The sequence below is a fragment of the Scyliorhinus torazame genome, chromosome 24 (genome assembly GCF_047496885.1).
Source record: "Scyliorhinus torazame isolate Kashiwa2021f chromosome 24, sScyTor2.1, whole genome shotgun sequence".
Lineage (NCBI taxonomy): Eukaryota > Metazoa > Chordata > Chondrichthyes > Carcharhiniformes > Scyliorhinidae > Scyliorhinus > Scyliorhinus torazame.
The window spans coordinates 21930318-21958182 of NC_092730.1; the positions used below are offsets into that span (position 1 = coordinate 21930318).

The 27865-nt window shown below is 58.5% G+C and overlaps 1 protein-coding gene across 3 annotated transcripts in view; it reads left to right on the plus strand.

The window, feature by feature from the left end:
* Positions 1–27865, plus strand: part of LOC140399959 (atypical kinase COQ8A, mitochondrial-like) — a 142586-nt gene that overhangs the window by 78845 nt on the left and 35876 nt on the right. For all 3 annotated transcript variants that reach the window (XM_072489453.1, XM_072489452.1, XM_072489454.1), the window contains exons 9-12: positions 17908–17989; positions 18345–18438; positions 21008–21149; positions 22881–22988. In XM_072489453.1, coding sequence (XP_072345554.1) covers positions 17908–17989; positions 18345–18438; positions 21008–21149; positions 22881–22988 — 426 coding nt within the window. The remainder of the gene's footprint in view (positions 1–17907; positions 17990–18344; positions 18439–21007; positions 21150–22880; positions 22989–27865) is intronic.

Consider the following 27865-nt stretch of genomic DNA (forward strand, 5'->3'; position numbering starts at 1 on the left):
TGACCCCCCCCAGCGCTGTGTTAGTGACCCCCCCACTGTGTTAGTGACCCCCCCACTGTGTCAGTGACCCCCCCAGTGCTGTGTTAGTGACCCCCCCACTGTGTTAGTGACCCCCCCAGTGCTGTGTTAGTGACCCCCCACTGTGTTAGTGACCCCCCACTGTGTTAGTGACCCCCACTGTGTTAGTGACCCCCCCACTGTGTTAGTGACCCCCACTGTGTTAGTGACCCCCCCCCCACTGTGTTAGTGACCCCCCCAGCACTGTGTTAGTGACCCCCACTGTGCTAGTGACCCCCCCACTGTGTTAGTGACCCCCCCGGTGTGTTAGTGACCCCCCCACTGTGTTAGTGGCCCCCCCACTGTGTTAGTGACCCCCCCCACTGAGTTAGTGACCCCCCCAGCACTGTGTTAGTGACCCCCACTGTGCTAGTGACCCCCCCACTGTGTTAGTGACCCCCCCGGTGTGTTAGTGGCCCCCCCACTGTGTTAGTGACCCCCCCAGCGCTGTGTTAGTGACCCCCACTGTGCTAGTGACCCCCCCACTGTGTTAGTGACCCCCCCACTGTGTCAGTGACACCCCAGTGCAGTGTTAGTGACCCCCCCAGCGCTGTGTTAGTGACCCCCCCACTCTGTTAGTGACCCCCCCACTGTGTTAGTGACCCCCCTGTGTTAGTGACCCCCTCACTGTGTTAGTGACCCCCCCAGTGCTGTGTTAGTGACCCCCCCACTGTGTTAGTGACCCCCCCACTGTGTTAGTGACCCCCCCCACTGTGTTAGTGACCCCCCCCACTGTGTTAGTGACCCCCCCAGTGTGTTAGTGACCCCCCCCACCGTGTTAGTGACACCCCCAGTGTGTTAGTGACCCCCCCAGCGCTGTGTTAGTGACCCCCCACTCTGTTAGTGACCCCCCCACTGTGTTAGTACGCCCCCTGTGTTAGTGACCCCCTCACTGTGTTAGTGACCCCCCAGTGCTGTGTTAGTGACCCCCCCACTGTGTTAGTGACCCCCCCACTGTGTTAGTGACCCCCCCCACTGTGTTAGTGACCGCCCCAGTGTGTTAGTGACCCCCCCCACTGTGTTAGTGACCCCCCCGCGCTGTGTTAGTGACCCCCCCCACTGTGTTAGTGACCCCCCCACTGTGTTAGTGACCCCCACTGTGCTAGTGACCCCCTCACTGTGTTAGTGACCCCCCCACTGTGTCAGTGACCGCCCCAGTGCTGTGTTAGTGACCTCCCCACTGTGTTAGTGACCCCCCGCTGTGTTAGTGACCCCCCCTGTGTTAGTGACCCCCTCACTGTGTTAGTGACCCCCCCAGTGCTGTGTTAGTGACCCCCCACTGTGTTAGTGACCCCCCCCCCACTGTGTTAGTGACCCCCCACTGTGTTAGTGACCCCCCCACTGTGTTAGTGACCCCCAGCACTGTGTTAGTGACCCCCAGCACTGTGTTAGTGACCCCCCCAGCGCTGTGTTAGTGACCCCCCCACTGTGTTAGTGACCCCCCACTGTGTTAGTGAACCCCCAGCGCTGTGTTAGTGAACCCCCAGCGCTGTGTTAGTGACCCCCCCCACTGTGTTAGTGACCCCCCCCACTGTGTTAGTGACCCCCACACTGTGTCAGTAACCACTCAGCGCTGTGTTAGTGCCCCCCCACTGTGTCAGTGACCCCCCCAGCGCTGTGTTAGTGACGCCCCCACTGTGTTAGTGCCCACCCCCACTGTGTTAGTGCCCACCCCCACTGTGTTAGTGACCCCCCACTGTGTTAGTGACCCCCCACTGTGTTAGTGACCCCCTCACTGTGTCAGTGACCCCCCCCAGCGCTCTGTTAGTTACCCCCCCCACTGTGTTAGTGACCCCCCCAGCGCAGTGTCAGTGACCCCCCCAGCGCTGCGTTAGCGACCCCCCACTGTGTTAGTGACCCCCCCCACTGTGTTAGTGACCCCCCCACTGTGTCAGTGACCCCCCCCACTGTGTTAGTGACCCCCCCCACTGTGTTAGTGACCCCCCCCACTGTGTTAGTGACACCCCCACTGTGTTAGTGAACCCCCCCCACAATGTTAGTGACCCCCCCACTGTGTCAGTGACCCCCCCCACTGTGTTAGTGACCCCCCCAGCGCTGTGTTAGTGACCCCCCCCACTGTGTTAGTGACCCCCCCACTGTGTTAGTGACCCCCCCAGCGCTGTGTTAGTGACCCACCAGCGCTGTGTTAGTGACCACCCCACTGTGTTAGTGACCCCCCCCAGCGCTGTGTTAGAGACCCCCCCCCCACTGTGTTAGTGACCCCCCCACTGTGTTAGTGTCCCCCCCACTGTGTTAGTGATCCCCCCAGCACTGTGTTAGTGACCCCCCCACTGTGTAAGTGACCCCCCCAGTGCTGTGTTAGTGACCCCCCCACTGTGTTAGTGACCCCCCCACTGTGTTAGTGAACCCCCACTGTGTCAGTGACCCCCCCAGTGCTGTGTTAGGGACCCCCCCCACTGTGTCAGTGACCCCCCCAGTGCTGTGTTAGTGACCCCCCCACTGTGTTAGTGACGCCCACTGTGCTAGTGACCCCCCCACTGTGTTAGTGACCCCCCCGGTGTGTTAGTGACCCCCCCACTGTGTTAGTGACCCCCCCAGCGCTGTGTTAGTGACCCCCACTGTGCTAGTGACCCCCCCACTGTGTTAGTGACCCCCCCCACTGTGTCAGTGACCCCCCAGTGCTGTGTTAGTGACCCCCCCAGCGCTGTGTTAGTGACCCCCCCACTCTGTTAGTGACCCCCCCACTGTGTTAGTGACCCCCCCTGTGTTAGTGACCACCTCACTGTGTTAGTGACCCCCCCAGTGCTGTGTTAGTGACCCCCCCACTTTGTTAGTGACCCCCCCACTGTGTTAGTGACCCCCCACTGTGTTAGTGACCCCCCACTGTGTTAGTGAACCCCCAGCGCTGTGTTAGTGACCCCCCCACTGTGTTAGTGACCCCCAGCACTGTGTTAGTGACCCCCCCAGCGCTCTGTTAGTGACCCCCCCACTGTGTTAGTGCCCCCCCCACTGTGTTAGTGACCCCCACCACTGTGTTAGTGACCCCCACACTGTGTCAGTGACCCCCCAGCGCTGTGTTAGTGACCCCCCCACTGTGTTAGTGCCCACCCCCACTGTGTTAGTGCCCACCCCCACTGTGTTAGTGAACCCCCCACTGTGTTAGTGACCCCCTCACTGTGTCAGTGACCCCCCCACTGTGTCAGTGACCCCCCCACTGTGTCAGTGACCCCCCCCAGCGCTGTGTTCGTTACCCCCCCAGCGCTGTGTTCGTGACCCCCCACTGTGTTAGTGCCCACCCCCACTGTGTTAGTGCCCACCCCCACTGTGTTAGTGACCCCCCCACTGTGTTAGTGACCCCCCCACTGTGTTAGTGACCCCCTCACTGTGTCAGTGACCCCCCCCAGCGCTCTGTTAGTGACCCCCCCCACTGTGTTAGTGACCCCCCCAGCGCAGTGTCAGTGACCCCCCCCAGCGCTGCGTTAGCGACCCCCCCACTGTGTTAGTGACCCCCCCCACTGTGTTAGTGACCCCCCCACTGTGTCAGTGACCCCCCCACTGTGTTAGTGACCCCCCCACTGTGTTAGTGACCCCCCACAGTGTTAGTGACCCCCCCACTGTGTTAGTGACACCCCCACTGTGTTAGTGAACCCCCCCACAATGTTAGTGACCCCCCCACTGTGTCAGGGACCCCCCACTGTGTTAGTGACCCCCCCCAGCGCTGTGTTAGTGACCCCCCCCACTGTGTTAGTGACCCCCCCACTGTGTTAGTGACCCCCCCAGCGCTGTGTTAGTGAACCCCACTGTGTTAGTGACCCCCCCAGTGCTGTGTTAGTGACCCCCTCACTGTGTTAGTGACCCCCCCAGGGCTGTGTTAGTGACCACCCCACTGTGTTAGTGACCCCCCCAGTGCTGTGTTAGTGACCCCCCCACTGGGTTAGTGACCCCCCACTCTGTTAGTGACCCCCCACTGTGTTAGTGACCCGCCCACTGTGTTAGTGACCCCCCCAGGGCTGTGTTAGTGACCCCCTCACTGTGTTAGTGTCCCCCCCAGGGCTGTGTTAGTGACCACCCCACTGTGTTAGTGACCCCCCCAGTGCTGTGTTAGTGAACCCCCACTGGGTTAGTGACCCCCCACTCTGTTAGTGACCCCCCCACTGTGTTAGTGACCCGCCCACTGTGTTAGTGACCCCCCCCACTGTGTTAGTGACCCCCCCACTGTGTAAGTGACCCCCCCCACTGTATTAGTGACCCCCCCAGCGCTGTGTTAGTGACCACCCCACTGTGTTAGTGACCCCCCCACTGTGATAGTGACCCCCCCAGTGCTGTGTTAGTGACCCCCCCACTGTGTTAGTGACCCCCCCACTGTGTTAGTGACCCCCCACTGTGTTAGTGACCCCCCACAGTGTTAGTGACCCCCCAGTGTGTTAGTGACCCCCCCCAAGCGCTGTGTTAGTGACCCCCCCACTGTGTTAGTGACCCCCCCAAGCGCTGTGTTAGTGACCCCCCCACTGTGTTAGTGACTCCCCCAGCGCTGTGTTAGTGACCCCCCCACTGTGTTAGTGACCCCCCCACTGTGTTAGTGACCCCCCCACTGTGTTAGTGACCCCCCCCACTGTGTTAGTGACCGCCCCACTGTGTTACTGACCCCCGTCACTGTGTTAGTGAACCCCCCCCACTGTGTTAGTGACCCCCCCACTGTGTTAGTGACCCCCCCCAATGTGTTAGTGACCCCCCACTGTGTTAGTGACCCCCCCAGTGTGTTAGTGACACCCCCCACTGTGTTAGTGACCACCCCCCCAGTGCTGTTAGTGACCCCTCCACTGTGTTAGTGAGCCCCCCCCAGCGCTGTGTTAGTGACTCCCCCAGCGCTGTGTTAGTGACCCCCCCCACTGTGTTAGTGACCCCCCCCACTGTGTTAGTGACCCCCCCACTGTGTTAGTGACCCCCCTCACTGTGTTAGTGACCCCCCCCACTGTGTTAGTGACCCCCCCACTGTGTTAGTGACCCCCCCACGGTGTTAGTGACCCCCCCAGCGCTGTGTTAGTGACCCCCCCAGCGCTGTGTTAGTGACCCCCCCACTGTGTTAGTGACCCCCCCACTGTGTTAGTGACCCCCCGTCACTGTGTTAGTGACCCCCCCCCACTGTGTTAGTGACCCCCCCACTGTGTTAGTGACCCCCCCAGTGCTGTGTTAGTGACCCCCCACTGTGTTAGTGACCCCCCCAGCGCTGTTAGTGACCCCCCCCACTGTGTTAGTGACACCCCCAGTGTGTTAGTGACCCCCCCACTGTGTTAGTGACCCCCCCAGCGCTGTTAGTGACCCCCCCACTGTGTTAGTGACCCCCCCCACTGTGTTAGTGACCCCCCCACTGTGTTAGTGACCCCCTCCACTGTGTTAGTGACCCCCCAGTGTGTTAGTGACCCCCCCAGCGCTGTGTTAGTGACCCCCCCACTGTGTTAGTGACCCCCCCACTGTGTTAGTGACCCCCCCCACAGTGTTAGTGACCCCCCCACTGTGTTAGTGACCCCCCCCACTGTGTTAGTGACCCCCCCACTGTGTTAGTGACCCCCCCCACTGTGTTAGTGACCCCCCAGCGCTGTGTTACTGACCCCCCACTGTGTTAGTGACCCCCCAGCGCTGTGTTAGTGACCCCCCCACTGTGTTAGTGACCCCCCCACTGTGTTAGTGACCCCCCCAGCGCTGTGTTAATGACCCACCCACTCTGTTAGTGACCCCCCCACTGTGTTAGTGAACCCCCACAGTGTTAGTGACCCCCCCACTGTGTTAGTGACCCCCCCACTGTGTTAGTGACCCACCCAGCGCCGTGTTAGTGACCCCCCCAGCGCTGTGTTGGTGACCCCCCCAGCGCTGTGTTAGTGACCCCCCCACTGTGTTAGTGACACCCCCCACTGTGTTAGTGACCCCCCCAGCGCTGTGTTAGTGACCCCCCCACTGTGTTAGTGACCCCCCCTACTGTGTTAGTGACCCCCGCACTGTGTTAGTGATCCCCCTAGTGTGTTAGTGACACCCCCCACTGTGTTAGTGACCCCCACAGCGCTGTGTTAGTGACCACCCCACTGTGTTAGTGACCCCCCCACTGTGTTAGCGACCCCACCACTGTGTTAGTGACACCCCCCCTGTGTTAGTGACCCCCCCACTGTGTTAGTGACCCCCCCAGCGCTGTGTTTGTGACCCATCCCACAGTGTTAGTGACCCCCCCACTGTGTTAGTGAACCCCCACACTGTGATTGTGACCCCCCCACTGTGTTAGTGACCCCCCCAGCGCTGTGTTAGTGACCCCCCCACTGTGTTAGTGACCCCCCCCACTGTCTTAGTGACCCCCCCCACTGTGTTAGTGACCCCCCTCACTGTGTTAGTGAGCCCCCCCACTGTGTTAGTGACCCCCCCACTGTGTTAGTGACCCCCCCAGTGTGTTAGTGACACCCCCCACTGTGTTAGTGACCCCCCCACTGTGTTAGTGACCCCCCCACTGTGTTAGTGACCCCCCCCACTGTTTTAGTGACCCCCCCAGTGTGTTAGTGACACCCCCCACTGTGTTAGTGAGCCCCCCCCAGCGCTGTGTTAGTGACTCCCCCAGCGCTGTGTTAGTGACCCCCCCCACTGTGTTAGTGACCCCCCCACTGTGTTAGTGACCCCCCTCACTGTGTTAGTGACCCCCCCCCACTGTGTTAGTGACCCCCCCACTGTGTTAGTGACCCCCCCACTGTGTTAGTGACCCCCCAAGCGCTGTGTTAGTGACCCCCCCCAGCGCTGTGTTAGTGACCCCCCACTGTGTTAGTGACCCCCCCAGTGTTAGTGACCCCCCCCACTGTGTTAGTGACCCCCCCACTGTGTTAGTGACCCCCCCACTGTGTTAGTGACCCCCCCACTGTGTTAGTGAACCCCCAGCGCTGTGTTAGTGACCCCCCACTTTGTTAGTGACCCCCCCACTGTGTTAGTGACCCCCCCACTGTGTTAGTGACCCCCCACTGTGTTAGTGACCCCCCCGAGCGCTGTGTTAGTGACCCCCCCCACTGTGTTAGTGACCCCCCCGCGCTGTGTTAGTGGCCCCCCCACTGTGTTAGTGACACCCCCCATGTTAATGACCCCCCCCACTGTGTTAGTGACCCCCCCACTGTGTTAGTGACCCCCCCAGCGCTGTGTTAGTGACCCCCCACTGTGTTAGTGACCCCCCCACTGTGTTAGTGACCCCCTCACTGTGTTAGTGACCCCCCCACTGTGTTAGTGACCCCCCCCACTGTGTTAGTGACCCCCCCAGCGCTGTGTTAGTGACCCCCTCACTGTGTTAGTGACCCCCCCACTGTGTTAGTGACACCCCACTGTGTTAGTGACCCACCCACTGTGTTAGTGAACCCCCCAGCGCTGCGTTAGTGACCCCCCCACTGTGTTAGTGACCCCCCCACTGGGTTAGTGACCCCCCACTTTGTTAGTGACCCACCCACTGTGTTAGTGACCCCCCAGCGCTGCGTTAGTGACCCCCCCACTGTGTTAGCGACCCCCCGTGCAATGTTAGTGACCCCCCCACTGTGTTAGTGACCCCCCAGCGCTGTGTTAGTGACCCCCCCACTGTGTTAGTGACCCCCCAGCGCTGTGTTAGTAACCCCCTCCACTGTATTAGTGACCCCCCCACTGTGTTAGTGACCCCCCACTGTGTTAGTGACCCCCCCACTGTGTTAGTGACACCCCCCACTGTGTTAGTGACCCCCCCCAGCGCTGTTAGTGACCCCCCCACTGTGTTAGTGAGCCCCCCCCAGCGTTGTGTTAGTGACTCCCCCAGCGCTGTGTTAGTGACCCCCCTACTGTGTTAGTGACCCCCCCCACTGTGTTAGTGACCCCCCCACTGTGTTAGTGACCCCCCTCACTGTGTTAGTGACCCCCCCCACTGTTAGTGACCCCCCCACTGTGTTAGTGACCCCCCCACTGTGTTAGTGACCCCCCCACTGTGTTAGTGACCCCCCCACTGTGTTAGTGACCCCCCCAGCGCTGTGTTAGTGACCCCCCCAGCGCTGTGTTAGTGACCCCCCCACTGTGTTAGTGACACCCCCACCGTGTTAGTGACCCCCCCACTGTGTTAGTGACCCCCCGTCACTGTGTTAGTGACCCCCCCCCACTGTGTTAGTGACCCCCCCATCTGTGTTAGTGACCCCCCCACTGTGTTAGTGACCCCCCAGTGCTGTGTTAGTGACCCCCCCACTGTGTTAGTGACCCCCCCAGCGCTGTTAGTGACCCCCCCACTGTGTTAGTGACACCCCCAGTGTGTTAGTGACCCCCCCACTGTGTTAGTGACCCCCCCAGCGCTGTTAGTGACCCCCCCACTGTGTTAGTGACCCCCCCCACTGTGTTAGTGACCCTCCCACTGTGTTAGTGACCCCCTCCACTGTGTTAGTGACCCCCCCAGTGTGTTAGTGACCCCCCCCAGCGCTGTGTTAGTGACCCGCCCCACTGTGTTAGTGACCCCCCCCACTGTGTTAGTGACCCCCACACTGTGTTAGTGACCCCCCCACTGTGTTAGTGACCCACCCCACTGTGTTAGTGACCCCCCCACTGTGTTAGTGACCCCCCCCAGCGCTGTGTTACTGACCCCCCACTGTGTTAGTGACCCCCCCAGCGCTGTGTTAGTGACCCCCCCACTGTGTTAGTGACCCCCCCAGCGCTGTGTTAATGACCCACCCACTGTGTTAGTGACCCCCCCACTGTGTTAGTGAACCCCCACAGTGTTAGTGACCCCCCCACTGTGTTAGTGACCCCCCCACTGTGTTAGTGACCCCCCCAGCGCTGTGTTAGTGACCCCCCCAGCGCTGTGTTAGTGACCCCCCCACTGTGTTAGTGACACCCCCCACTGTGTTAGTGACCCCCCCAGCGCTGTGTTAGTGACCCCCCCACTGTGTTAGTGACCCCCCCCACTGTGTTAGTGACCCCCGCACTGTGTTAGTGATCCCCCTAGTGTGTTAGTGACACCCCCCACTGTGTTAGTGACCCCCACAGCGCTGTGTTAGTGACCCCCCCACTGTGTTAGTAACCCCCCCACTGTGTTAGTGACCCCACCACTGTGTTAGTGACACCCCCACTGTGTTAGTGACCCCCCCAGCGCTGTGTTTGTGACCCATCCCACAGTGTTAGTGACCCCCCCCACTGTGTTAGTGAACCCCCACACTGTGTTAGTGACCCCCCCCAGCGCTGTGTTAGTGACCCCCCCACTGTGTTAGTGACCCCCCCCACTGTGTTAGTGACCCCCCCCCCCACTGTGTTAGTGACCCCCCCACTGTGTTAGTGACCCCCCCACTGTGTTAGTGACGCCCCCGCTGTGTTAGTGACCCCCCCCACTGTGTTAGTGACCCCCCCCACTGTGTTAGTGACCCCCCCACTTTGTTAGTGACCCCCCCACTGTGTTAGTGACCCCCCCAGCGCTGTGTTAGTGACCCCCCACTTTGTTAGTGACCCCCCCAGCGCTGTGTTAGTGACCCCCCCAGCGCTGTGTTAGTGACCCCCCCCACGGTGTTAGTGACCCCCCCCACTGTGTTAGTGACCCCCCCACTGTGTTAGTGACCCCCCCCACTGTGTTAGTGACCCCCTCAGTGTGTTAGTGACACCCCCAGCGCTGTGTTAGTGACCCCCCCACTGTGTTAGTGACCCCCCCCAGCGCTGTGTTAGTGACCCCCCCACTGTGTTAGTGACCCCCCCCACTGTGTTAGTGACCCCCCCACTGTGTTAGTGACCCCCCCACTGTGTTAGTGACCCCCCCCACTGTGTTAGTGACCCCCCCACTGTGTTAGTGACCCCCCCCACTGTGTTAGTGACCCCCTCAGTGTGTTAGTGACACCCCCAGCGCTGTGTTAGTGACCCCCCCACTGTGTTAGTGACCCCCCCCAGCGCTGTGTTAGTGACCCCCCCACTGTGTTAGTGACCCCCCCCAGCGCTGTGTTAGTGACCCCCCCAGCGCTGTGTTAGTGACCCCCCCAGTGCTGTGTTAGTGACCCCCCCCAGTGCTGTGTTAGTGACCCCCCACTGTGTTAGTGACCCCCCAGCGCTGTGTTAGTGACCCCCCCTCTGTGTTAGTGACCCCCCCCACTGTGTTAGTGACCCCCCAAGTGTGTTAGTGACCCCCCACTGTGTTAGTGACCCCCGCACTGTGTTAGTGACCCCCCCAGCGCTGTTAGTGACCCCCCCAGCGCTGTGTTAGTGACCCACCCACTGTGTTAGTGAACCCCCACTGTGTTAGTAACCCCCCAGCGCTGTGTTAGTGACCCCCCACTGTGTTAGTGACCCCCCCCAGTGTGTTAGTGACCCCCCCACTGTGTTAGTGACCCCCCCCACTGTGTTAGTGACCCCCCCACTGTGTTAGTGACCCCCCCCCACTGTGTTAGTGACCCCCCACTGTGTTAGTGACCCCCCCACAGTGTTAGTGACCCCCCCACTGTGTTAGTGACCCCCCCCACAGTGTTAGTGACCCCCCCACTGTGTTAGTGACCCCCCCACTGTGTTAGTGACCCCCCCCACAGTGTTGGTGACCCCCCCACTGTGTTAGTGACCCCCCACTGTGTTAGTGACCCCCCCCCACAGTGTTAGTGACCCCTTACTGTGTTAGTGACCCCCCCCCCACAGTGTTAGTGACCCCCATACTGTGTTAGTGACCCCCCCACTGTGTTAGTGGCCCCCCCACTGTGTTAGTGAACCCCCCCCGCGCTGTGTTAGTGACCCCCCACTTTGTTAGTGACCCCCCCAGCGCTGTGTTAGTGACCCCCCCAGCGCTGTGTTAGTGACCCCCCCACTGTGTTAGTGACCCCCCCACTGTGTTAGTGACCCCCCCACTGTGTTAGTGGCCCCCCCACTGTGTTAGTGAACCCCCAGCGCTGTGTTAGTGACCCCCCACTTTGTTAGTGACCCCCCCACTGTGTTAGTGACCCCCCCACTGTGTTAGTGACCCCCCCACTGTGTTACTGACCCCCCCCACTGTGTTAGTGACCCCCCCCCACTGTGTTAGTGACCCCCCCACTGTGTTAGTGACCCCCCCACTGTGTTAGTGATACCCCCGTTGTGTTAGTGACCCCCCCCACTGTGTTAGTGACCCCCCCACTGTGTTAGTGACCCCCCCACTGTGTTAGTGACCCCCCCAGCGCTGTGTTAGTGACCCCCCACTTTGTTAGTGACCCCCCCAGCGCTGTGTTAGTGACCCCCCCCAGCGCTGTGTTAGTGACCCCCCCCCTGTGTTAGTGACCCCCCCCACTGTGTTAGTGACCCCCCCACTGTGTTAGTGACCCCCCCACTGTGTTAGTGACCCCCTCAGTGTGTTAGTGACACCCCCAGCGCTGTGTTAGTGACCCCCCCACTGTGTTAGTGACCCCCCCAGCGCTGTGTTAGTGACCCCCCCACTGTGTTAGTGACCCCCCCAGCGCTGTGTTAGTGACCCCCCCAGCGCTGTGTTAGTGACCCCCCAGTGCTGTGTTAGTGACCCCCCCCAGTGCTGTGTTAGCGACCCCCCCACTGTGTTAGTGACCCCCCCACTGTGTTAGTGACCCCCCCACTGTGTTAGTGACACCCCCAGCGCTGTGTTAGTGACCCCCCCATTGTGTTAGTGAGCCCCCCAGCGCTGTGTTAGTGACCCCCTCAGCGCTGTGTTAGTGACCCCCTTCACTGTGTTAGTGACCCCCCCACTGTGTTAGTGACTACCCCCCCCCGGCGCTGTGTTAGTGACCCCCCCACTGTGTTAGTGACCCCCCGTCACTGTGTTAGTGACCCCCCCCACTGTGTTAGTGACCCCCCCAGCGCTGTGTTAGTGACCCCCCCACTGTGTTAGTGACCCCCCCACTGTGTTAGTGACCCACCCACTGTGTTAGTGACCCCCCAGCGCTGCGTTAGTGACCCCCCCCACTGTGTTAGTGACCCCCCCACTGTGTTAGTGACCCCCCACTGTGTTAGTGACCCCCTCACTGTGTTAGTGACCCCCCCACTGTGTTAGTGACCCCCCCCACTGTGTTAGTGACCCCCCCAGCGCTGTGTTAGTGACCCCCCACTGTGTTAGTGAACCCCCCAGCGCTGCGTTAGTGACCCCCCCACTGTGTTAGTGACCCCCACTGTGTTAGTGACCCCCCCACTGTGTTAGTGACCCCCCCACTGTGTTAGTGACCCCCCCACTGTGTTAGTGAACCCCCCAGCGCTGCGTTAGTGACCCCCCCACTGTGTTAGTGACCCACCCACTGTGTTAGTGACCCCCCGTGCAGTGTTAGTGACCCCCCAGTTGTGTTAGTGACCCCCCAGCGCTGTGTTAGTGACCCCCCCACTGTGTTAGTGACCCCCCAGCGCTGTGTTAGTAACCCCCCACACTGTATTAGTGACCCCCCCACTGTGTTAGTGACCCCCCACTGTGTTAGTGACCCCCCCACTGTGTTAGTGACCCCCCAGCGCTGTTAGTGACCCCCCCCACTGTGTTAGTGACCCCCCCCCACTGTGTTAGTGACCCCCCCACTGTGTTAGTGACCCCCCCACTGTGTTAGTGACACCCCCCACTGTGTTAGTGACCCCCCCAGGGCTGTGTTAGTGACCCCCCCCCAGCGCTGTGTTAGTGACCCCCCCACTGTGTTAGTGAGCCCCCCCCAGCGCTGTGTTAGTGACTCCCCCAGCGCTGTGTTAGTGACCCCCCTCACTGTGTTAGTGACCCCCCCCCCCACTGTGTTAGTGACCCCCCACAGTGTTAGTGACCCCCCCCACTGTGATAGTGACCCCCCCACTGTGTTAGTGACCCCCCCAGCGCTGTGTTAGTGACCCCCCCACTGTGTTAGTGACCCCCCCACTGTGTTAGTGACCCCCCCACTGTGTTAGTTAACCCCCCCACTGTGTTAGTGACCCCCCCACTGTGTTAGTGACCCCCCAGCGCTGTGTTAGTGACCCCCCCACTGTGTTAGTGACCCCCCCACTGTATTAGTAACTCCCCCGCTGTGTTAGTGACCCCAACCAGCGCTGTGTTAGTGACCCCCCCACTGTGTTAGTGACCCCCCCCACTGTGTTAGTGACCCCCCCCACTGTGTCAGTGACCCCCCCCACTGTGTTAGTGACCCCCCCACTGTGTTAGCGACCCCCCCACTGTGTTAGTGACCCCCCACTGTGTTAGTGACCCCCCCCACTGTGTTATTGACCCCCCTGCGCTGTGTTAGTGACCCCCCCCAGCGCTGTGTTAGTGACCCCCCCCCACTGTGTCAGTGACCCCCCTGCGCTGTGTTAGTGACACCCCCAGCGCTGTGTTAGTGTCCCTCCCCCACTGTGTTAGTGACCCCCCCACTGTGTTAGTGACGCCCCCAGCGCTGTGTTAGTGACCCCCCCAGCGCTGTGTTAGTGACCCCCCCCACTGTGTCAGTGACCCCCCCCCACTGTGTTTGTGACGCCCCCAGCGCTGTTAGTGACCCCCCCACTGTGTTAGTGACCTCCCCACTGTGTTAGTGACGCCCCCAGCGCTGTGTTAGTGACCCCCCCCACTGTGTTAGTGACCCCCCCAGCGGTGTGTTAGTGACCCCCCCACTGTGTTAGTGACCCCCCCACTGTGTTAGTGACCCCCCCAACTGTGTTAGTGACACCCCCAACGCTGTGTTAGTGTCCCTCCCCCACTGTGTTAGTGACCCCACGTCACTGTGTTAGTGACCCCCCCTTCACTGTGTTAGTGACCCCCCCACTGTGTTAGTGACTACCCCCCCCGGCGCAGTGTTAGTGCCCCCCCCCACTGTGTTAGTGACCCCCACTGTGTTAGTGACTACCCCCCCACAGCGCTGTATTAGTGACCCCCAGCGCTGTGTTAGCGACCCCCCCACTGTGTTAGTGACCCCCCCACTGTGTTAGTGACCCCCCCACTGTGTTAGTGACACCCCCAGCGCTGTGTTAGTGACCCCCCCATTGTGTTAGTGAGCCCCCCAGCGCTGTGTTAGTGACCCCCTCAGCGCTGTGTTAGTGACCCCCTTCACTCTGTTAGTGACCCCCCCACTGTGTTAGTGACTACCCCCCCCCCCCCGGCGCTGTGTTAGTGACCCCCCCACTGTGTTAGTGACCCCCCGTCACTGTGTTAGTGACCCCCCCCACTGTGTTAGTGACCCCCCCAGCGCTGTGTTAGTGACCCCCCCACTGTGTTAGTGACCCCCCCACTGTGTTAGTGACCCCCGTCACTGTGTTAGTGACCCCCCCAGCGCTGTGTTAGTGACCCCCCCCACTGTGTTAGTGACCCCTCCACTGTGTTAGTGACTACCCCCCCCCAGCGCTGTATTAGTGACCCCCCAGCGCTGTGTTAGCGACCCCCCCACTGTGTTAGTGACCCCCCCACTGTGTTAGTGACCCCCCCCCACTGTGTTAGTGACACCCCCAGCGCTGTGTTAGTGACCCCCCCATTGTGTTAGTGAGCCCCCCAGCGCTGTGTTAGTGACCCCCTCAGCGCTGTGTTAGTGACCCCCTTCACTGTGTTAGTGACCCCCCCACTGTGTTAGTGACTACCCCCCCCCCCGGCGCTGTGTTAGTGACCCCCCCACTGTGTTAGTGACCCCCCGTCACTGTGTTAGTGACCCCCCCACTGTGTTAGTGACTACCCCCCCCCGGCGCTGTGTTAGTGACCCCCCCAGCGCTGTGTTAGTGACCCCCCCACTGTGTTAGTGACCCACCCACTGTGTTAGTGACCCCCCAGCGCTGCGTTAGTGACCCCCCCACTGTGTTAGTGACCCCCCAGCGCTGCGTTAGTGACCCCCCCACTGTGTTAGTGACCCCCCCAGCGCTGTGTTAGTGACCCCCCCCACTGTGTCAGTGACCCCCCTCACTGTGTTAGTGACCCCCCGTGCAGTGTTAGTGACCCCCCCACTGTGTTAGTGACCCCCCAGCGCTGTGTTAGTGACCCCCCCCAGCGCTGTGTTAGTGACCCCCCCCACTGTGTCAGTGACCCCCCCCCACTGTGTTAGTGACGCCCCCAGCGCTGTGTTAGTGTCCCTCCCCCACTGTGTTAGTGACCCCCCCACTGTGTTAGTGACGCCCCCAGCGCTGTGTTAGTGACCCCCCCCAGCGCTGTGTTAGTGACCCCCCCCACTGTGTCAGTGACCCCCCCCACTGTGTTAGTGACGCCCCCAGCGCTGTGTTAGTGACCCCCCCACTGTGTTAGTGACCCCCCACTGTGTTAGTGACCCACCCACTGTGTTAGTGACCCCCCAGCGCTGTGTTAGTGACCCCCCCACTGTGTAAGTGACCCCCCCAGCGCTGTGTTAGTGACCCCCCCAGCACTGTGTTAGTGACCCCCCCACTGTGTTAGTGACCCCCCCCCACTGTGTTAGTGACACCCCCAGCGCTGTGTTAGTGTCCCTCCCCCACTGTGTTAGTGACCCCCCGTCACTGTGTTAGTGACACCCCCAGCGCTGTGTTAGTGACCCCCCCACTGTGTTGGTGACTACCCCCCCCCGGCGCTGTGTTAGTGACCCCCCCCACTGTGTTAGTGACCCCCCCACTGTGTTAGTGACTACCCCCCCCAGCGCTGTATTAGTGACCCCCCAGCGCTGTGTTAGCGACCCCCCCACTGTCTTAGTGACCCCCCCACTGTGTTAGTGACCCCCCCCCACTGTGTTAGTGACCCCCCGAGCGCTGTGTTAGTGACCCCCCCCACTGTGTTAGTGACCCTCCCAGCGCTGTGTTAGTGACCCCCTTCACTGTGTTAGTGACCCCCCCCACTGTGTTAGTGACTACCCCCCCCCCGGCGCTGTGTTAGTGACCCCCCCCACTGTGTTAGTGACCCCCCGTCACTGTGTTCGTGACCCCCCCCACTGTGTAAGTGACCCCCCCAGCGCTGTGTTAGTGACCCCCTTCACTGTGTTAGTGACCCCCCCACTGTGTTAGTGACCCCCCGTCACTGTGTTAGCGACTACCCCCCCCCAGCGCTGTATTAGTGACCCCCCAGCGCTGTATTAGTGACCCCCCAGCGCTGTGTTAGTGACCCCCCCACTGTGTTAGTGACCCCCCCCACTGTGTTAGCGACTACCCCCCCCCAGCGCTGTATTAGTGACCCCCCCAGCGCTGTATTAGTGACCCCCCAGCGCTGTGTTAGTGACCCCCCCACTGTGTTAGCGACTACCCCCCCCAGCGCTGTATTAGTGACCCCCCAGCGCTGTATTAGTGACCCCCCAGCGCTGTGTTAGTGACCCCCCCACTGTGTTAGTGACCCCCCCCACTGTGTTAGCAACTACCCCCCCCCCTGCGCTGTGTTAGTGACCCCCCCCACTGTGTTAGTGACCCCCCGTCACTGTGTTAGTGACCCCCCCCACTGTGTTAGTGACCCCCCCAGCGCTGTGTTAGTGACCCCCGGCGCTGTGTTAGTGACCTCCCCACTGTGTTAGTGACTACCCCCCCCCAGCGCTGTATTAGTGACCCCCCAGCGCTGTATTAGTGACCCCCCAGCGCTGTGTTAGTGACCCCCCCACTGTGTTAGTGACCCCCCCACTGTGTTAGTGCCCCCCCCCCCCACGCTGCCCCTCTGTGTACAGCTGGGTAATGTGTTGGGTCAGATTGAGGATTATTCCGGGGGAAGGGGGTCCGGCCAGTCCCTGAACCCAACTAAAGTCTGAATAATGGGGTGAGTGGTTGCACTTGGAACTTGCCGATGTGTGTCCAGGTATTCGCTCCAGGTGTTGGACTCCAGGGGCGAGATTCTCCGACCCCCCCCGCTGGGTCGGAGAATTGCCGGGGGCTGGCGTGAATCCCGCCCCCACTGGTTGCCGAATTCTCCGGCACCGGATATTCGGCAGGGGCGGGAATCGGGCCGCGCCGGTTGGCGGCCCCCCCCCCCCCCCGGCGATTCTCCGGCCCGCGATGGGCCGAAGTCCCGCTGCTGGAATGCCTGTCCCGCCGGCGTGGATTAAACCACCTCTCTTACCGGCGGGACAAGGCGGCGCGGGCGGGCTTCGGGGTCCTGGGGGGGGGGGGGGGGGGGCGCGGGGCGATCTGGCGCCGGGGGGGATCGGGGCCCACGGATCCGCGTGCGAGCCTGTGCCGTGGGGGCACTCTTTTCCTTCCGCCTTCGCCACGGTCTCCACCATGGCGGAGGCGGAAGAGACCCCCTCCACTGCGCATGCGCGGGGATGCAGTGAGCGGCCGCTGACGCTCCCGCGCATGCGCCGCCCGGCAATGTCATTTCCGCGCCAGCTGGCGGGGTACCAAAGGCATTTCCCGCCAGCTGGCGGGGCGGAAATCAGTCCGGCGCGGGCCTAGCCCCTCAAGGTTAGAGCTCGGCCGGTCAAGGGGCGGAGGATTCCGCACCTTTGGGGTGGCGCGATGCCGGACTGATTTGCGCCGTTTTTGGCGCCTGTTGGCGGACATCGCGCCGATTACGGACAATTTCGCCCCAGGTGTTGGACTCCAGGTGTTACTTAGGTGTTGACTCCTGGTGACTCAAGGTGTTGCCTCCAGGTGTTGACTCCAGGTGTTGACTCCAGCTGTTGGCTCCAGCTGTTGGATCCAGGTGTTGGCTCCAGGTGTAGGCCCAAGGCATGGCTCAGGTTGTTACTCAAGGTGTTGACTCCAGGTGTTAGTTCAAGGTGTTGTCCCCGGGTGTTGACCCAATGTATTGGCTCCAGATGTTGACTCCAGGTGTTGACTCCAGGTGTTGGCTCCAGGTGTTGGCTCCAGGTGTTGGCTCCAGGTGTTGGCTCCAGGTGTTGACTCCAGGTGTTGGCTCCAGGTGTTGGCTCCAGGTGTTGGCGCCAGGTGTTGACTCCAGATGTTGACTCCAGCCGTTGGCCCCAGGCGTTGACCCCAGGTTTTGACTCCAGGTGTTGATGCCAGGTATCTCAAGGTGTGTACCCCAGCAGTTGGATCCAGGTGTGCTGGTCTCCCTCTTCCTCTCTGATCTCTCCCTTTGCTTCACAGTATCCGGGGGTGGCCCAGAGCATCGACAGTGACCTCCGGAACCTGACCACCCTCCTCAACATGAGCAACGCTCTCCCTGCGGGTAAGTCTCTCTCTCTCTCGCTGTGTGACACTTCTTCCATCTCTCCCTCTGTGTGCCCGTCTCTCTGATTTCATTATCCACCCCCCTTTCCCCAAAATCAACAAGCCCCGCACCCCACCCTCCCCGTCTGGGACATTATTCATCAAAGTGCCCCTGCTGAGCGACGGGCACCGGGATATTTAACTAGGAAGGCCATCACAGTCCCGAAGATCGGTGCGTTTCCGACTTTCCAGCTGATCTACGCTTCGAAAGAGACGGGGGTGCTCTCTTTCCCGGAAGCTGCAGTGGGCATGTGCAGTCACGGAGAGCAGGAGAAGCTGGGATTGTGAACAGTTACCTGCCCTTGTCCCCACAGGACTGTTCCCGGATCATGCAATCCAAGTGATGAGTCAGGAACTGACCCTGGAGTGCGATTATGAGAGAGAGGCGGCCAGCACACAGAAATTCAAGTGAGTAGCAAATTCGGAAGATGTGTGCGTTTGTGTCTGTCCATGTGTGTGTGTGTGTGTGTTTGTCCATGTGTGCGTGTGTTTGTCCATGTGTGTCCATGTGCGTGTGTGTCCATGTGCGTGTGTGTCCATGTGCGTGTGTGTCCATGTATTTGTGTCCATGTGTATGTGCGTGCGTCCATGTGTTTGAGTCCATGTGTATGTGTGTCTTATGTGTGTCTGTGTCCACATGCACATGTGTGTGTGTCCATGTGTGTGTGTTTGTGTGTCCACATGCACGTGTGTGTGTGTCCATGTGCACATTCGTGTGTCTGTGTCCATGTGTATATGTGTGTGTATCCATGTGTGCATGTGTGTGTCCTTGCGTAGATATCTTTGTGTCCACATGCACATGCCTCTTTGTCCATGTGCGCATGTGTGTGTGTCCACGTGTGCGTTGTCCCATGTGCACATGTGTGTGTTGTCCATGTGCACATATGTGTGTGTGTCCATGAGGGTAGCACGGTAGCACAGTGGTTAGCACTGTTGCTTCACAGCTCCAGGGTCCCAGTTTCGATTCCCGGCTTGGGTCACTGTCTGTGCGGAGTCTGCACGTCCTCCCCGTGTCTGCGTGGGTTTCCTCCGGGTGCTCCGGTTTCCTCCCACAGTCCAAAGATGTGCAGGTTAGGTGAATTGGACATTCTGAATTCTCCCTCTGTGTACCCGAACAGGCGCCGGAAGGTGGAGACTAGGGGATTTTCACAGTAACTTAATTGCAGTGTTAATGTAAGCCTACTTATGACAATGATAAAGATTATTATTATTCCTCCGGGAGCTCCTGTTTCCTCTCACAGTCCAAAGATGTGCAGGTTGGGTGGATTGGCCATGATAAATTGCCCTTAGTGTCCAAAGATGTGCGGGTTAGGTGGATTGGCCGTGCTAAATTGTCCCTTAGTGTCCAAAGATGTGCAGGTTAGGTGGATTGGCCGTGCTAAATTGCCCCTTAGTGTCCAAAGATGTGCAGGTTAGAATCATAGAATTTACAGTGCAGAAGGAGGCCATTCAGCCCATCGAGTCTGCACCTACTCTTGGAAAGAGCACCCTACCCAAGGCCCACACCTCCACCCTATCCCCATAACCCAGTAACCCCATCCAACACTAAGGTCAATTTTGGACACTTTATCATGGCCAATCCACCTAACCCGCACATCTTTGGACAGTGGGAGGAAACCGGAGCACCCGGAGGAAACCCACGCACACACGGGGAGGATGTGCAGACTCCGCACAGACAGTGACCCAAGCCGGAATCGAACCTGGGACCCTGGAGCTGTGAAGCATTTGTGCTATCCACAATGCTACCGTGCTGCCCGAAAGGTTAGGTGGATTGGCTGCGCTAAATTGCCCCTTAGTGTCGAAAGATGTGCAGGTTAGGTGGATTGGCCGTGCTAAATTGCCCCTTAGTGTCCAAAGATGTGCAGGTTAGGTGGATTGGCCGTGCTAAATTGCCCCTTAGTGTCCAAAGATGTGCAGGTTGGGTGGATTGGCCGTGCTAAATTGCCCCTTAGTGTCCAAAGATGTGCAGGTTAGGTGGATTGGCCGTGCTAAATTGCCCCTTAGTGTCCAAAGATGTGCAGGTTGGGTGGATTGGCCGTGCTAAATTGCCCCTTAGTGTCCAAAGATGTGCAGGTTAGGTGGATTGGCCGTGCTAAATTGTCCCTCAGTGTCCAAAGATGTGCAGGTTAGGTGGATTGGCCGTGCTAAATTGTCCCTTAGTGTCCAAAGATGTGCAGGTTGGGAGGATTGGCCATGATAAATTGTCCCTTAGTGTCCAAAGATGTGCAGGTTAGGTGGATTGGGCGTGCTAAATTGTCCCTTAGTGTCCAAAGATGTGCAGGTCAGGTGGATTGGCCGTGATAAATTGTCCCTTAGTGTCCAAAGATGTGCTGGTTAGGTGGATTGCCCGTGCTAAATTGCCCCTTAGTGTCCTGAAAGGTTAGGTTGGGTTACGGGGATAAAGGGGATCGGGTGGAGGTGTTGACCTTGGGTTGGGTGCTCTTTCCACGGACCGGTTCAGACCCGATGGGCTGAATGGCCTCCTTCTGCACTGTAAATTCTATGATTCTCTGTGCACATGTGTGTATGCGCATGTGTGTGCGTCCATGTGCGCATGTGTCTTGTCAATGTGCGCATGTGTGCGTGTCCATGTTCACACATGTGCGCATGTACATGTGTGTGTGTCCATCTGCCCACACGTGCGTGCGTGTGTCCACTTGCATTCGTGTGTGCGTGTGTCCATGTGCTTATATGTGTGCGTATGTGTCCACGCGTGTGTGTGGCCATATGCAAATGCGAGTGTGTGCGTCACTTGAACCCCCACTCAATAACAGCTGGCCCTCCCACCCCTCCCCCTTCCCCTAGCACCTTTTAAAAATTCCTTTTCACACTTCACCGTCTGCGCTGGCGGGATTTGAACCCGGTGCCCCGGAATGTCACCTCTCGGGCCTCTGGATTATGGGCCCAGCGACAGCACCCACTTGCGCCCCCGCCCCCCCCCCCCCGTGACCTCCTGAACCGATGCCCTCTCTTCCAGGAAGCTGATCGCGGACGAGCCCTACTTCAACGTGCCGTCGGTCATCGAGGAGCTGAGCAGCAAGGGAGTCCTCACTACCGAGCTGGTCCCGGGCTTCCCTTTGGACAAGGCCGAGGGGCTGGATCAGGAGACCAGGAACGAGGTAAAGGAAGATCCCGTTGGGGAGCGCGGTCGGAAAGGGGGTGCAGGGGTAGGCCCAGCCCGGCCTACTCCAGCGTTCAATTGGAAATTGGCCGATTAGTACCTTAATCCGCCCTCGATTCCATGGGGCTCTAATGGTGTTACCCAGCAAAGAATTATGGGATAGAGTTATATAATGGTAAAGCAGAGGAAGAGGCCATTCCCCCATCGTGTCCGTACTGTACATTTTATTACTTTGCAATAAAAGTAGTTTCTCTTTATCTAACCACTTCCGACTCACCTGCGGTCCCTCACCTCTCTTTCCTGCTTCCACCCTCGCCCAACCCTGGGTCGATCAGAAATCTCTCTAATTCGGCCTTGAATATATTCAATGACCCTCAGGCCCCACATCCGGAGCAGGCCCCTGGGCCTGGATTACGAACACTAACACTCTCCCCGCCACACTGCCTCACCCCAGGCCCAAAGGCCTGGAGCTTGCCTCTGGGCCTGGATTACTGACACTAACACTGTCCCTGCCACAATCCCTCACCCCAGGCCCAAAGGCCCGGAGCAGGCTTCTAGGCCTGGAGTACAAACACTAACACGCGCCCTGCCACACTGCCTCACCTCAGGCCCAAAGGCCCGGAGCAGGCTTCTAGGCCTGGATTACGGACACTAACACTCTCCCTCACCCCGGGCTCAAAGGCCTGGAGCAGACCTCTAGGCCTGGAGTACAAACACTAACACTCACCCGGCCACATTGCCTCACCCCAGGCCCAAAGGCCTGGAGCTTGCCTCAGGACCTGGATTACGAACACTAACACTCTCCCTCAGCCCAGGCCCAAAGGCCTGGTGCGGACCTCTGGGCCTGGAGTGCGGACACTAACACTCTCCCCGCCACGCTCCCTCACCCCAGGCCCAAAAGCCTGGAGCAGGCTTCTAGGCCTGGATTACGAACACTAACGCTCTCCCTCAGCCCAGGCTCAAAGGCCCGGAGCAGGCCTCGAGACCTGTCCCAGTGACACCCACATCCTGTGAAAGCACACATTTAAAAAAAAAACCTATTTGTATCCTCCTGACAGCTTTCTTTCCGATCTTGGGCGGGATTCTCCGAGCCCTGCGACGGACCGGTGAATCGCCGCATCCCCGCCACGCCGCCCTGCCGCCGGCAGGTGATTCCCCGAGAAGCGGCGGCTCGCCGCCATTTGCGCCGGCTCAAATGGCGCGACGCCGGTCGCGGGCCGCGGTCCTCGGCCGGGCCCGCCGATTCTCCGGCCCAGATGGGCCGTGCGGCCGCGCGGAAAGGGCCGAGTCCCACCGGCGCCGCCCACAACTGCTGGGGTGGGGGGGGGGGGGGGGGGGGGGCCTCCGATGGAGTCTGGCCCGCGATCGGGGCCCACCGATTGGCGGGCCAGCCTCTCCAGCCCCGGCCCTATTTTGTTACGCGGCCCGGCCCCTGAACACCGACGCCATGTTGCGTCGGGGCCGGCGCGCTGAGGAAGTCCCCCGCGGATGCGCCGGTTGGCGCGGAGCCCAGTTGGCGCCGGGAAGGGAGGCTGGAGCGGCGTGAACCACTCCAGCGCCCTGTGTGGGGGCCAGAATCGCTACTGCCCGCGCCCGTTTTGCGCCGCCGTGAAACGCGACGGCGTCCACTACGGCCCGGACACTCTGCCTCCATTTTGGAGAATCCCGCCCCTTACCTTTGCATCGTTTTTGAGCCCCTGTGTTCATCTCTCCCTCTCTCTCTGCTCAGATCTGCGCCAACATCCTGAGGCTGTGCTTGCGAGAACTCTTTGAATTCAGGTACATGCAGACTGACCCCAACTGGTCCAACTTCTTCTACGATCATCACAGTAGGAAGGTATGTACCACAGTGATGAACCCGGTGCCAGCTAGAGGAGCCCAGCGGCCTGCTCTAGGCCCTTGGGCCTGAGGTGGGGCGTTGAGGAGAGAATGTTGTTCTTAATTCCTATTCTGGACCCAGAGGCCTGCTATAGGCCCTCGGGGCTGGGGTGGATCGTGGAGGAGAGATTGTTAGTCTTAATTCATATTCCGGGCCTAGAGGCCTGCTCCAGGCCCTTGGGCCTGAGGTGGGGGGGTTGAAGCAAGAATGTTAGTCTTAATTCATACTCTAGGCCCTTGGGCCCTGAGGTGAGGAGGTTTGGTGGGGGAGACTGTTAGTCTTCTTACTCCAGGCCCAAAGACCTAACATATGCACAAACATTTGAATTGCGGAGCAGACGTTTCACCCTCCCCCTTATTAGTCGAGAATCTCTCCACCGCGGCCTTAAAAACATCCGCAGTCTCTGCTGCCTCCGCCGCTCGAGGGAGAGCGTTCCAGAGACTCGCCCCCCCCCGAGAGAAAAAATTTCTCCCCGTCTCCGTTTTAAACGGGCCCCCACCCCTTATTTTTAAACAGTGACCCCCCCCCCCCCCCCCCCCCCACCCCCCTCGTGCTCGATTCTCCCACAAGAAGAAACATCCTCTCCACATCCCACCCTGTCAAGACCCCCCCTCAGGATCTGAAAGATTTCGAACGAGTCGCCTCTCATTCTTCTAAACTCCAGCGGACACGAACCCGACCTCTCCGACCCTTTCCTCATCGGACAACCCGCCCATTCCCGGGGTTAGTCCGGGAAACCTTCCCTGAACCACTTCCCACACATTGACATCTTTCCTCAGATAAGGAGGGCGATATCGTCCACAACACTCCAGAGGTGGTCTCGCCAACGCCCTGTACAACTGACGCAGAACCTCCCGACTTTTGTAATCAATTCCCCCTCACAACAAACAAAAATAATCGATTAACTTTCCCAATGACTCGCCGTACCTGTATCCCAGCCTTTTGTGATTCATGGACTAGGACGCCCAGATCCCTCTGCACCTCTGTGATCTCTCACCGATTAGATAATAATCTCTTTTATTCCTCCTACTGTAATGGAGAATTTCACCATTGCCCACATTAAACTCCATTTGCCAGACCTTTGCCCACCATCTCCTGATTTACAGCTATTTCTGCGATGTTACTTGCATCCTCTATAGTGAGGTCCAATGCAAAATACTTGTTCAATTCATCTGCCGTCTCCTGACCTGATCTAGGCCCTTGGGCCTAGAGTGAGCGAACGTGGGGTGGAGAATGGTAGTGTTCGCACTCCTGGCCCAGAGGCCTGCTGTAGGCCCTTGGGCCTGGGTGTGGGAGTATGTCGGGGCATGTTAGTGTTCGTACCCCAGGCCCAGAGGCCTGCTATAGGCCCTTGGGCCTGGGTGCGGGAGTGTGTTGGGGAGAGTGTTAGTGTTCGCACTCCTGGCCCAGAGGCCTGCTGTAGGCCCTTGGGCCTGGGTGTGGGAGTATGTCGGGGCATGTTAGTGTTCGTACCCCAGGCCCAGAGGCCTGCTATAGGCCCTTGGGCCTGGGTGCGGGAGTGTGTTGGGGAGAGTGTTAGTGTTCGCACTCCAGACCCAGAGGCCTGCTGTAGGCCCTTGGGTCTGGGTGAAGGAGTGTGTTGAGGAGAGTGTTAGTGTTCACACTCCAGACCCAGAGGCCTGCTGTAGGCCCTTAGGCCTGGGTGTGGGAGTATGTCGGGGAGTATTAGTGTTTGTACCCCAGGCCCAGAGGCCTGCTCTGGGCCCTTACGCCTGGGGTACGGGAGCATGTTGGGGAGAGTGTTAATGCTCGCACTCCAAGCCCAGAGTCCTGCTGTAGGCCCTTGGGCCTGGCGTGAGGGAGTGCATCGGGGAGAGTGTTAGTGTTCTCACTCCAGGCACAGAGGCCTGCTCTAGACCCTTGGGCCTGGATGCGGGAGTGTGTTGGGGAGAGTGTTAGTGTTCGCACTCCAGGCCCAGAGGCCTGCTGTAGGCCCTTGGTCCACTGCAAGGTACAAGGTGGAGTTACCCGATTCTGATACTGAACATCCTTTTGATTTGCTGGCTTTTCCCGGGAGAGTTTGGCTAAGATTCGTTTGTGGATGAATCGCATCTCGGAGTCTCTCAGCGTCAGTAACTTCGCCATGTAAAAATTAGGGGAGGTGTTTAAATTTTATACCTGGCTCCCTGTTGCCCAAAGCTATTTACGCACAGAGGGTCCCCTTTCAAAGAGGGAGTCTTGCCCTCAGGGTCCCCTTTCAAAGAGGGAGTTTCCCTGTCAGGGACCCCTATTAAAGAGGGAGTTTCCCCATCAGGGACCCCTATTAAAGAGGGAGTTTCCCCGTCAGGGAGCCCTTTCAAATGTAGATGTCAATATTTTTCCTGCTTCTTGACTGTGGCAGAAAGACTCAACAAAGTTCGTTCCGACAAAATAACTAGTCTTTATTTACGAAAAGACTGCATGCAGTATTGGCTGCAACTCGAGTTCAGAGAGCAGTTGTTACAAACTGCTCATTCCTCCTCAAGTCCGTGCTGACGCAAAGAATCAGTTCAGTATTAATGCATTATCGTCATCAGTATTGCGTGACGAGAGCTTATTCAGGAATTCGATCAGTAGTAGAAACGTAAGCAGTGTCATAAAGCATGGCACAACCTGCTGACCTCTGTAGCCATCTGGGACGGCCACGTCCCGATTACAAAATGGACACCCGCAAAGAATGCTGGGAAAATTGGACAATGCTAAGAAACAAGCAGGTGCAAGCTCTGTCTGTTGATTAGAACCTTAAACTCTCAGACAGGACAGAAGCTACCAAACGATCTACACACTAATGAGCCATCTCCGGGGACAAAAGGGGAAACATTTAGATACACAATGTTAGGACAGACTCCCCGGCGCCAGAGGAAGCTGAGACAAAGCTGACTGACAGTCACCAGGACACGCCCAGCGATCAGGGAACCACCCCTCTCGTGGAGGAAAATCGATACCGATGATTGGGAAAGACCCAATTAGTTGAGGCCAAGTTCAAGGCCCGCCCAAAAGAGCGCGAAGCCCCTTTTCCGTATAAAAGGTATCCCCCAAGGGAGAACGCCCTCCTTTGGCTTTGGCTCGCACCGAAGAGAGAGACCAGCCTCGCAGCTACAGCAGACCAAGTAAGTCCCAAGTCAACGCACGCTACGAGATAGACGCTCCTAGTTGCCACCCTGTAAACAGCTCAACCCAGCAGCCTCAGAAGCGAGCAACGGCCATTATTCCTCTGACTGAGTGGGCGCCCGAAGCTAAGTATAGGCTTTAGTAATAGTGGTAGTTTAGTTTGTAGAGTTTGTGCATGAGTAGATTTGACAGTTTGTAAATAAATGAGCATTGCTTTTGAAGTAACGAACTGGTGTATCGAGTCATTGATCAGTATTCGGTTCTGAACCTTGTGGCGGTGTCGAAAGATACCTGGCGACTCTCGAGCAAATGTAGTTAAACAGAGCCAAATTAAGAGACAACCAAAAGAGAGCAACATTTACTGGCGACCCAGATGGGACTCGATTTAGAAGTGGCCTAACCACTCCGAGAGAACCCAAAATTTGAATTGAGAATCCAATTGGAAAAAGAAAAACCACAAGGGTAAGAACAGACTTGATCAAGCCTCTGAGATTCAGAAGTGTGTTAATGCATGCGTACTAACAGGGATATAAGGTAAACCTGAGAGATTTTGTTGCGTAAAACTGTCAGGAGTTTTGTAGGCCGGAAATTAGCATAAGCCGTACCCGTGTTTACATCACCACTTTATCACCCCCTGTTCCAAATTCAGTAGAGAACCTAGATAGAGAAAATGGCAATGAAGGCAATGGAACGCCTTATGAACCCCCAGGAATTTGAGGTCGCAGCGACCAGTAGAGTAGGACAGTGTCCCATTTGGGAAGAAGAGATCAGGAAATATCTCAAAGGGAAAGGAGTGAATTCTGTGATAACGAGGAAACAGGACCCAGGAGTATAGGACATACTTGGTGGGAGAACCTGTCAGAGATCTACAAGAAGAGCTTGGGAAAAGCTTGCAAGCCGATGGCAATCGTGTCCCGTTTGGCACAATTGTGAGGCACAGAGGAGGTCGTTAGGACGCTCCGTAGAGAGATAGAGGAGAGAGACAGAAGTAGTGAGGTAGACGTGAGTGAGGTAAAATCGAGATCTGAAAGAGCAGTTCGCAGCAAGGGACAGAGAGGTGGATGATGCCAAGTAGGCACATCAGTCTTGTCTCGTGCATTTGAACAGCTTTCAGACACAATACGATAAGGCCTACCAGGACACGCAACGTGTGGTCTTGGTAAGACAAGAGACAGAACAGCAAGTTGAGAAATTGCAGAAACAGTGCACTGATTTAAAAGCAGCCCTACGAGCACTCCATACTTCCACAACGGAACAAAGGCAGAGCTCAGTAGACCACGAAAAATGCCGGAAGCAAATTGCAGAATTGCAATCTCTGCTGTCCGTGCGAAATGGATTGCAGAGTACATTCCGACCCCAATTAGATCAAGAAAACTGCCCCGATTGGCAGGAATTGAACGAGACTGCCCAGAGATACGTACATGGGACATGTACGCAGGAAAAACCCCGGAAAAGGAAAGCGCCCCAACCGAACAGGCAGAACACCCCCCATGAATCCTGTGACCACACACCGCAGGGCCACAGCAGAAAGAGACGCAGATTTCCTTGACACAACCCCGTTAACCGTGACCCAATTACGGGACGCATGTGGAAAAATTACACCGTTCCTTCCCACTTCAGACCCCTGCCAATTTTTCGCGCAAGTCAAACAGCAGGCTACCATGTACGGCCTGGACGAAAAGGAGCAAGTGAAGCTCACAGTTTTAAGCCTCGATCGACCCTTC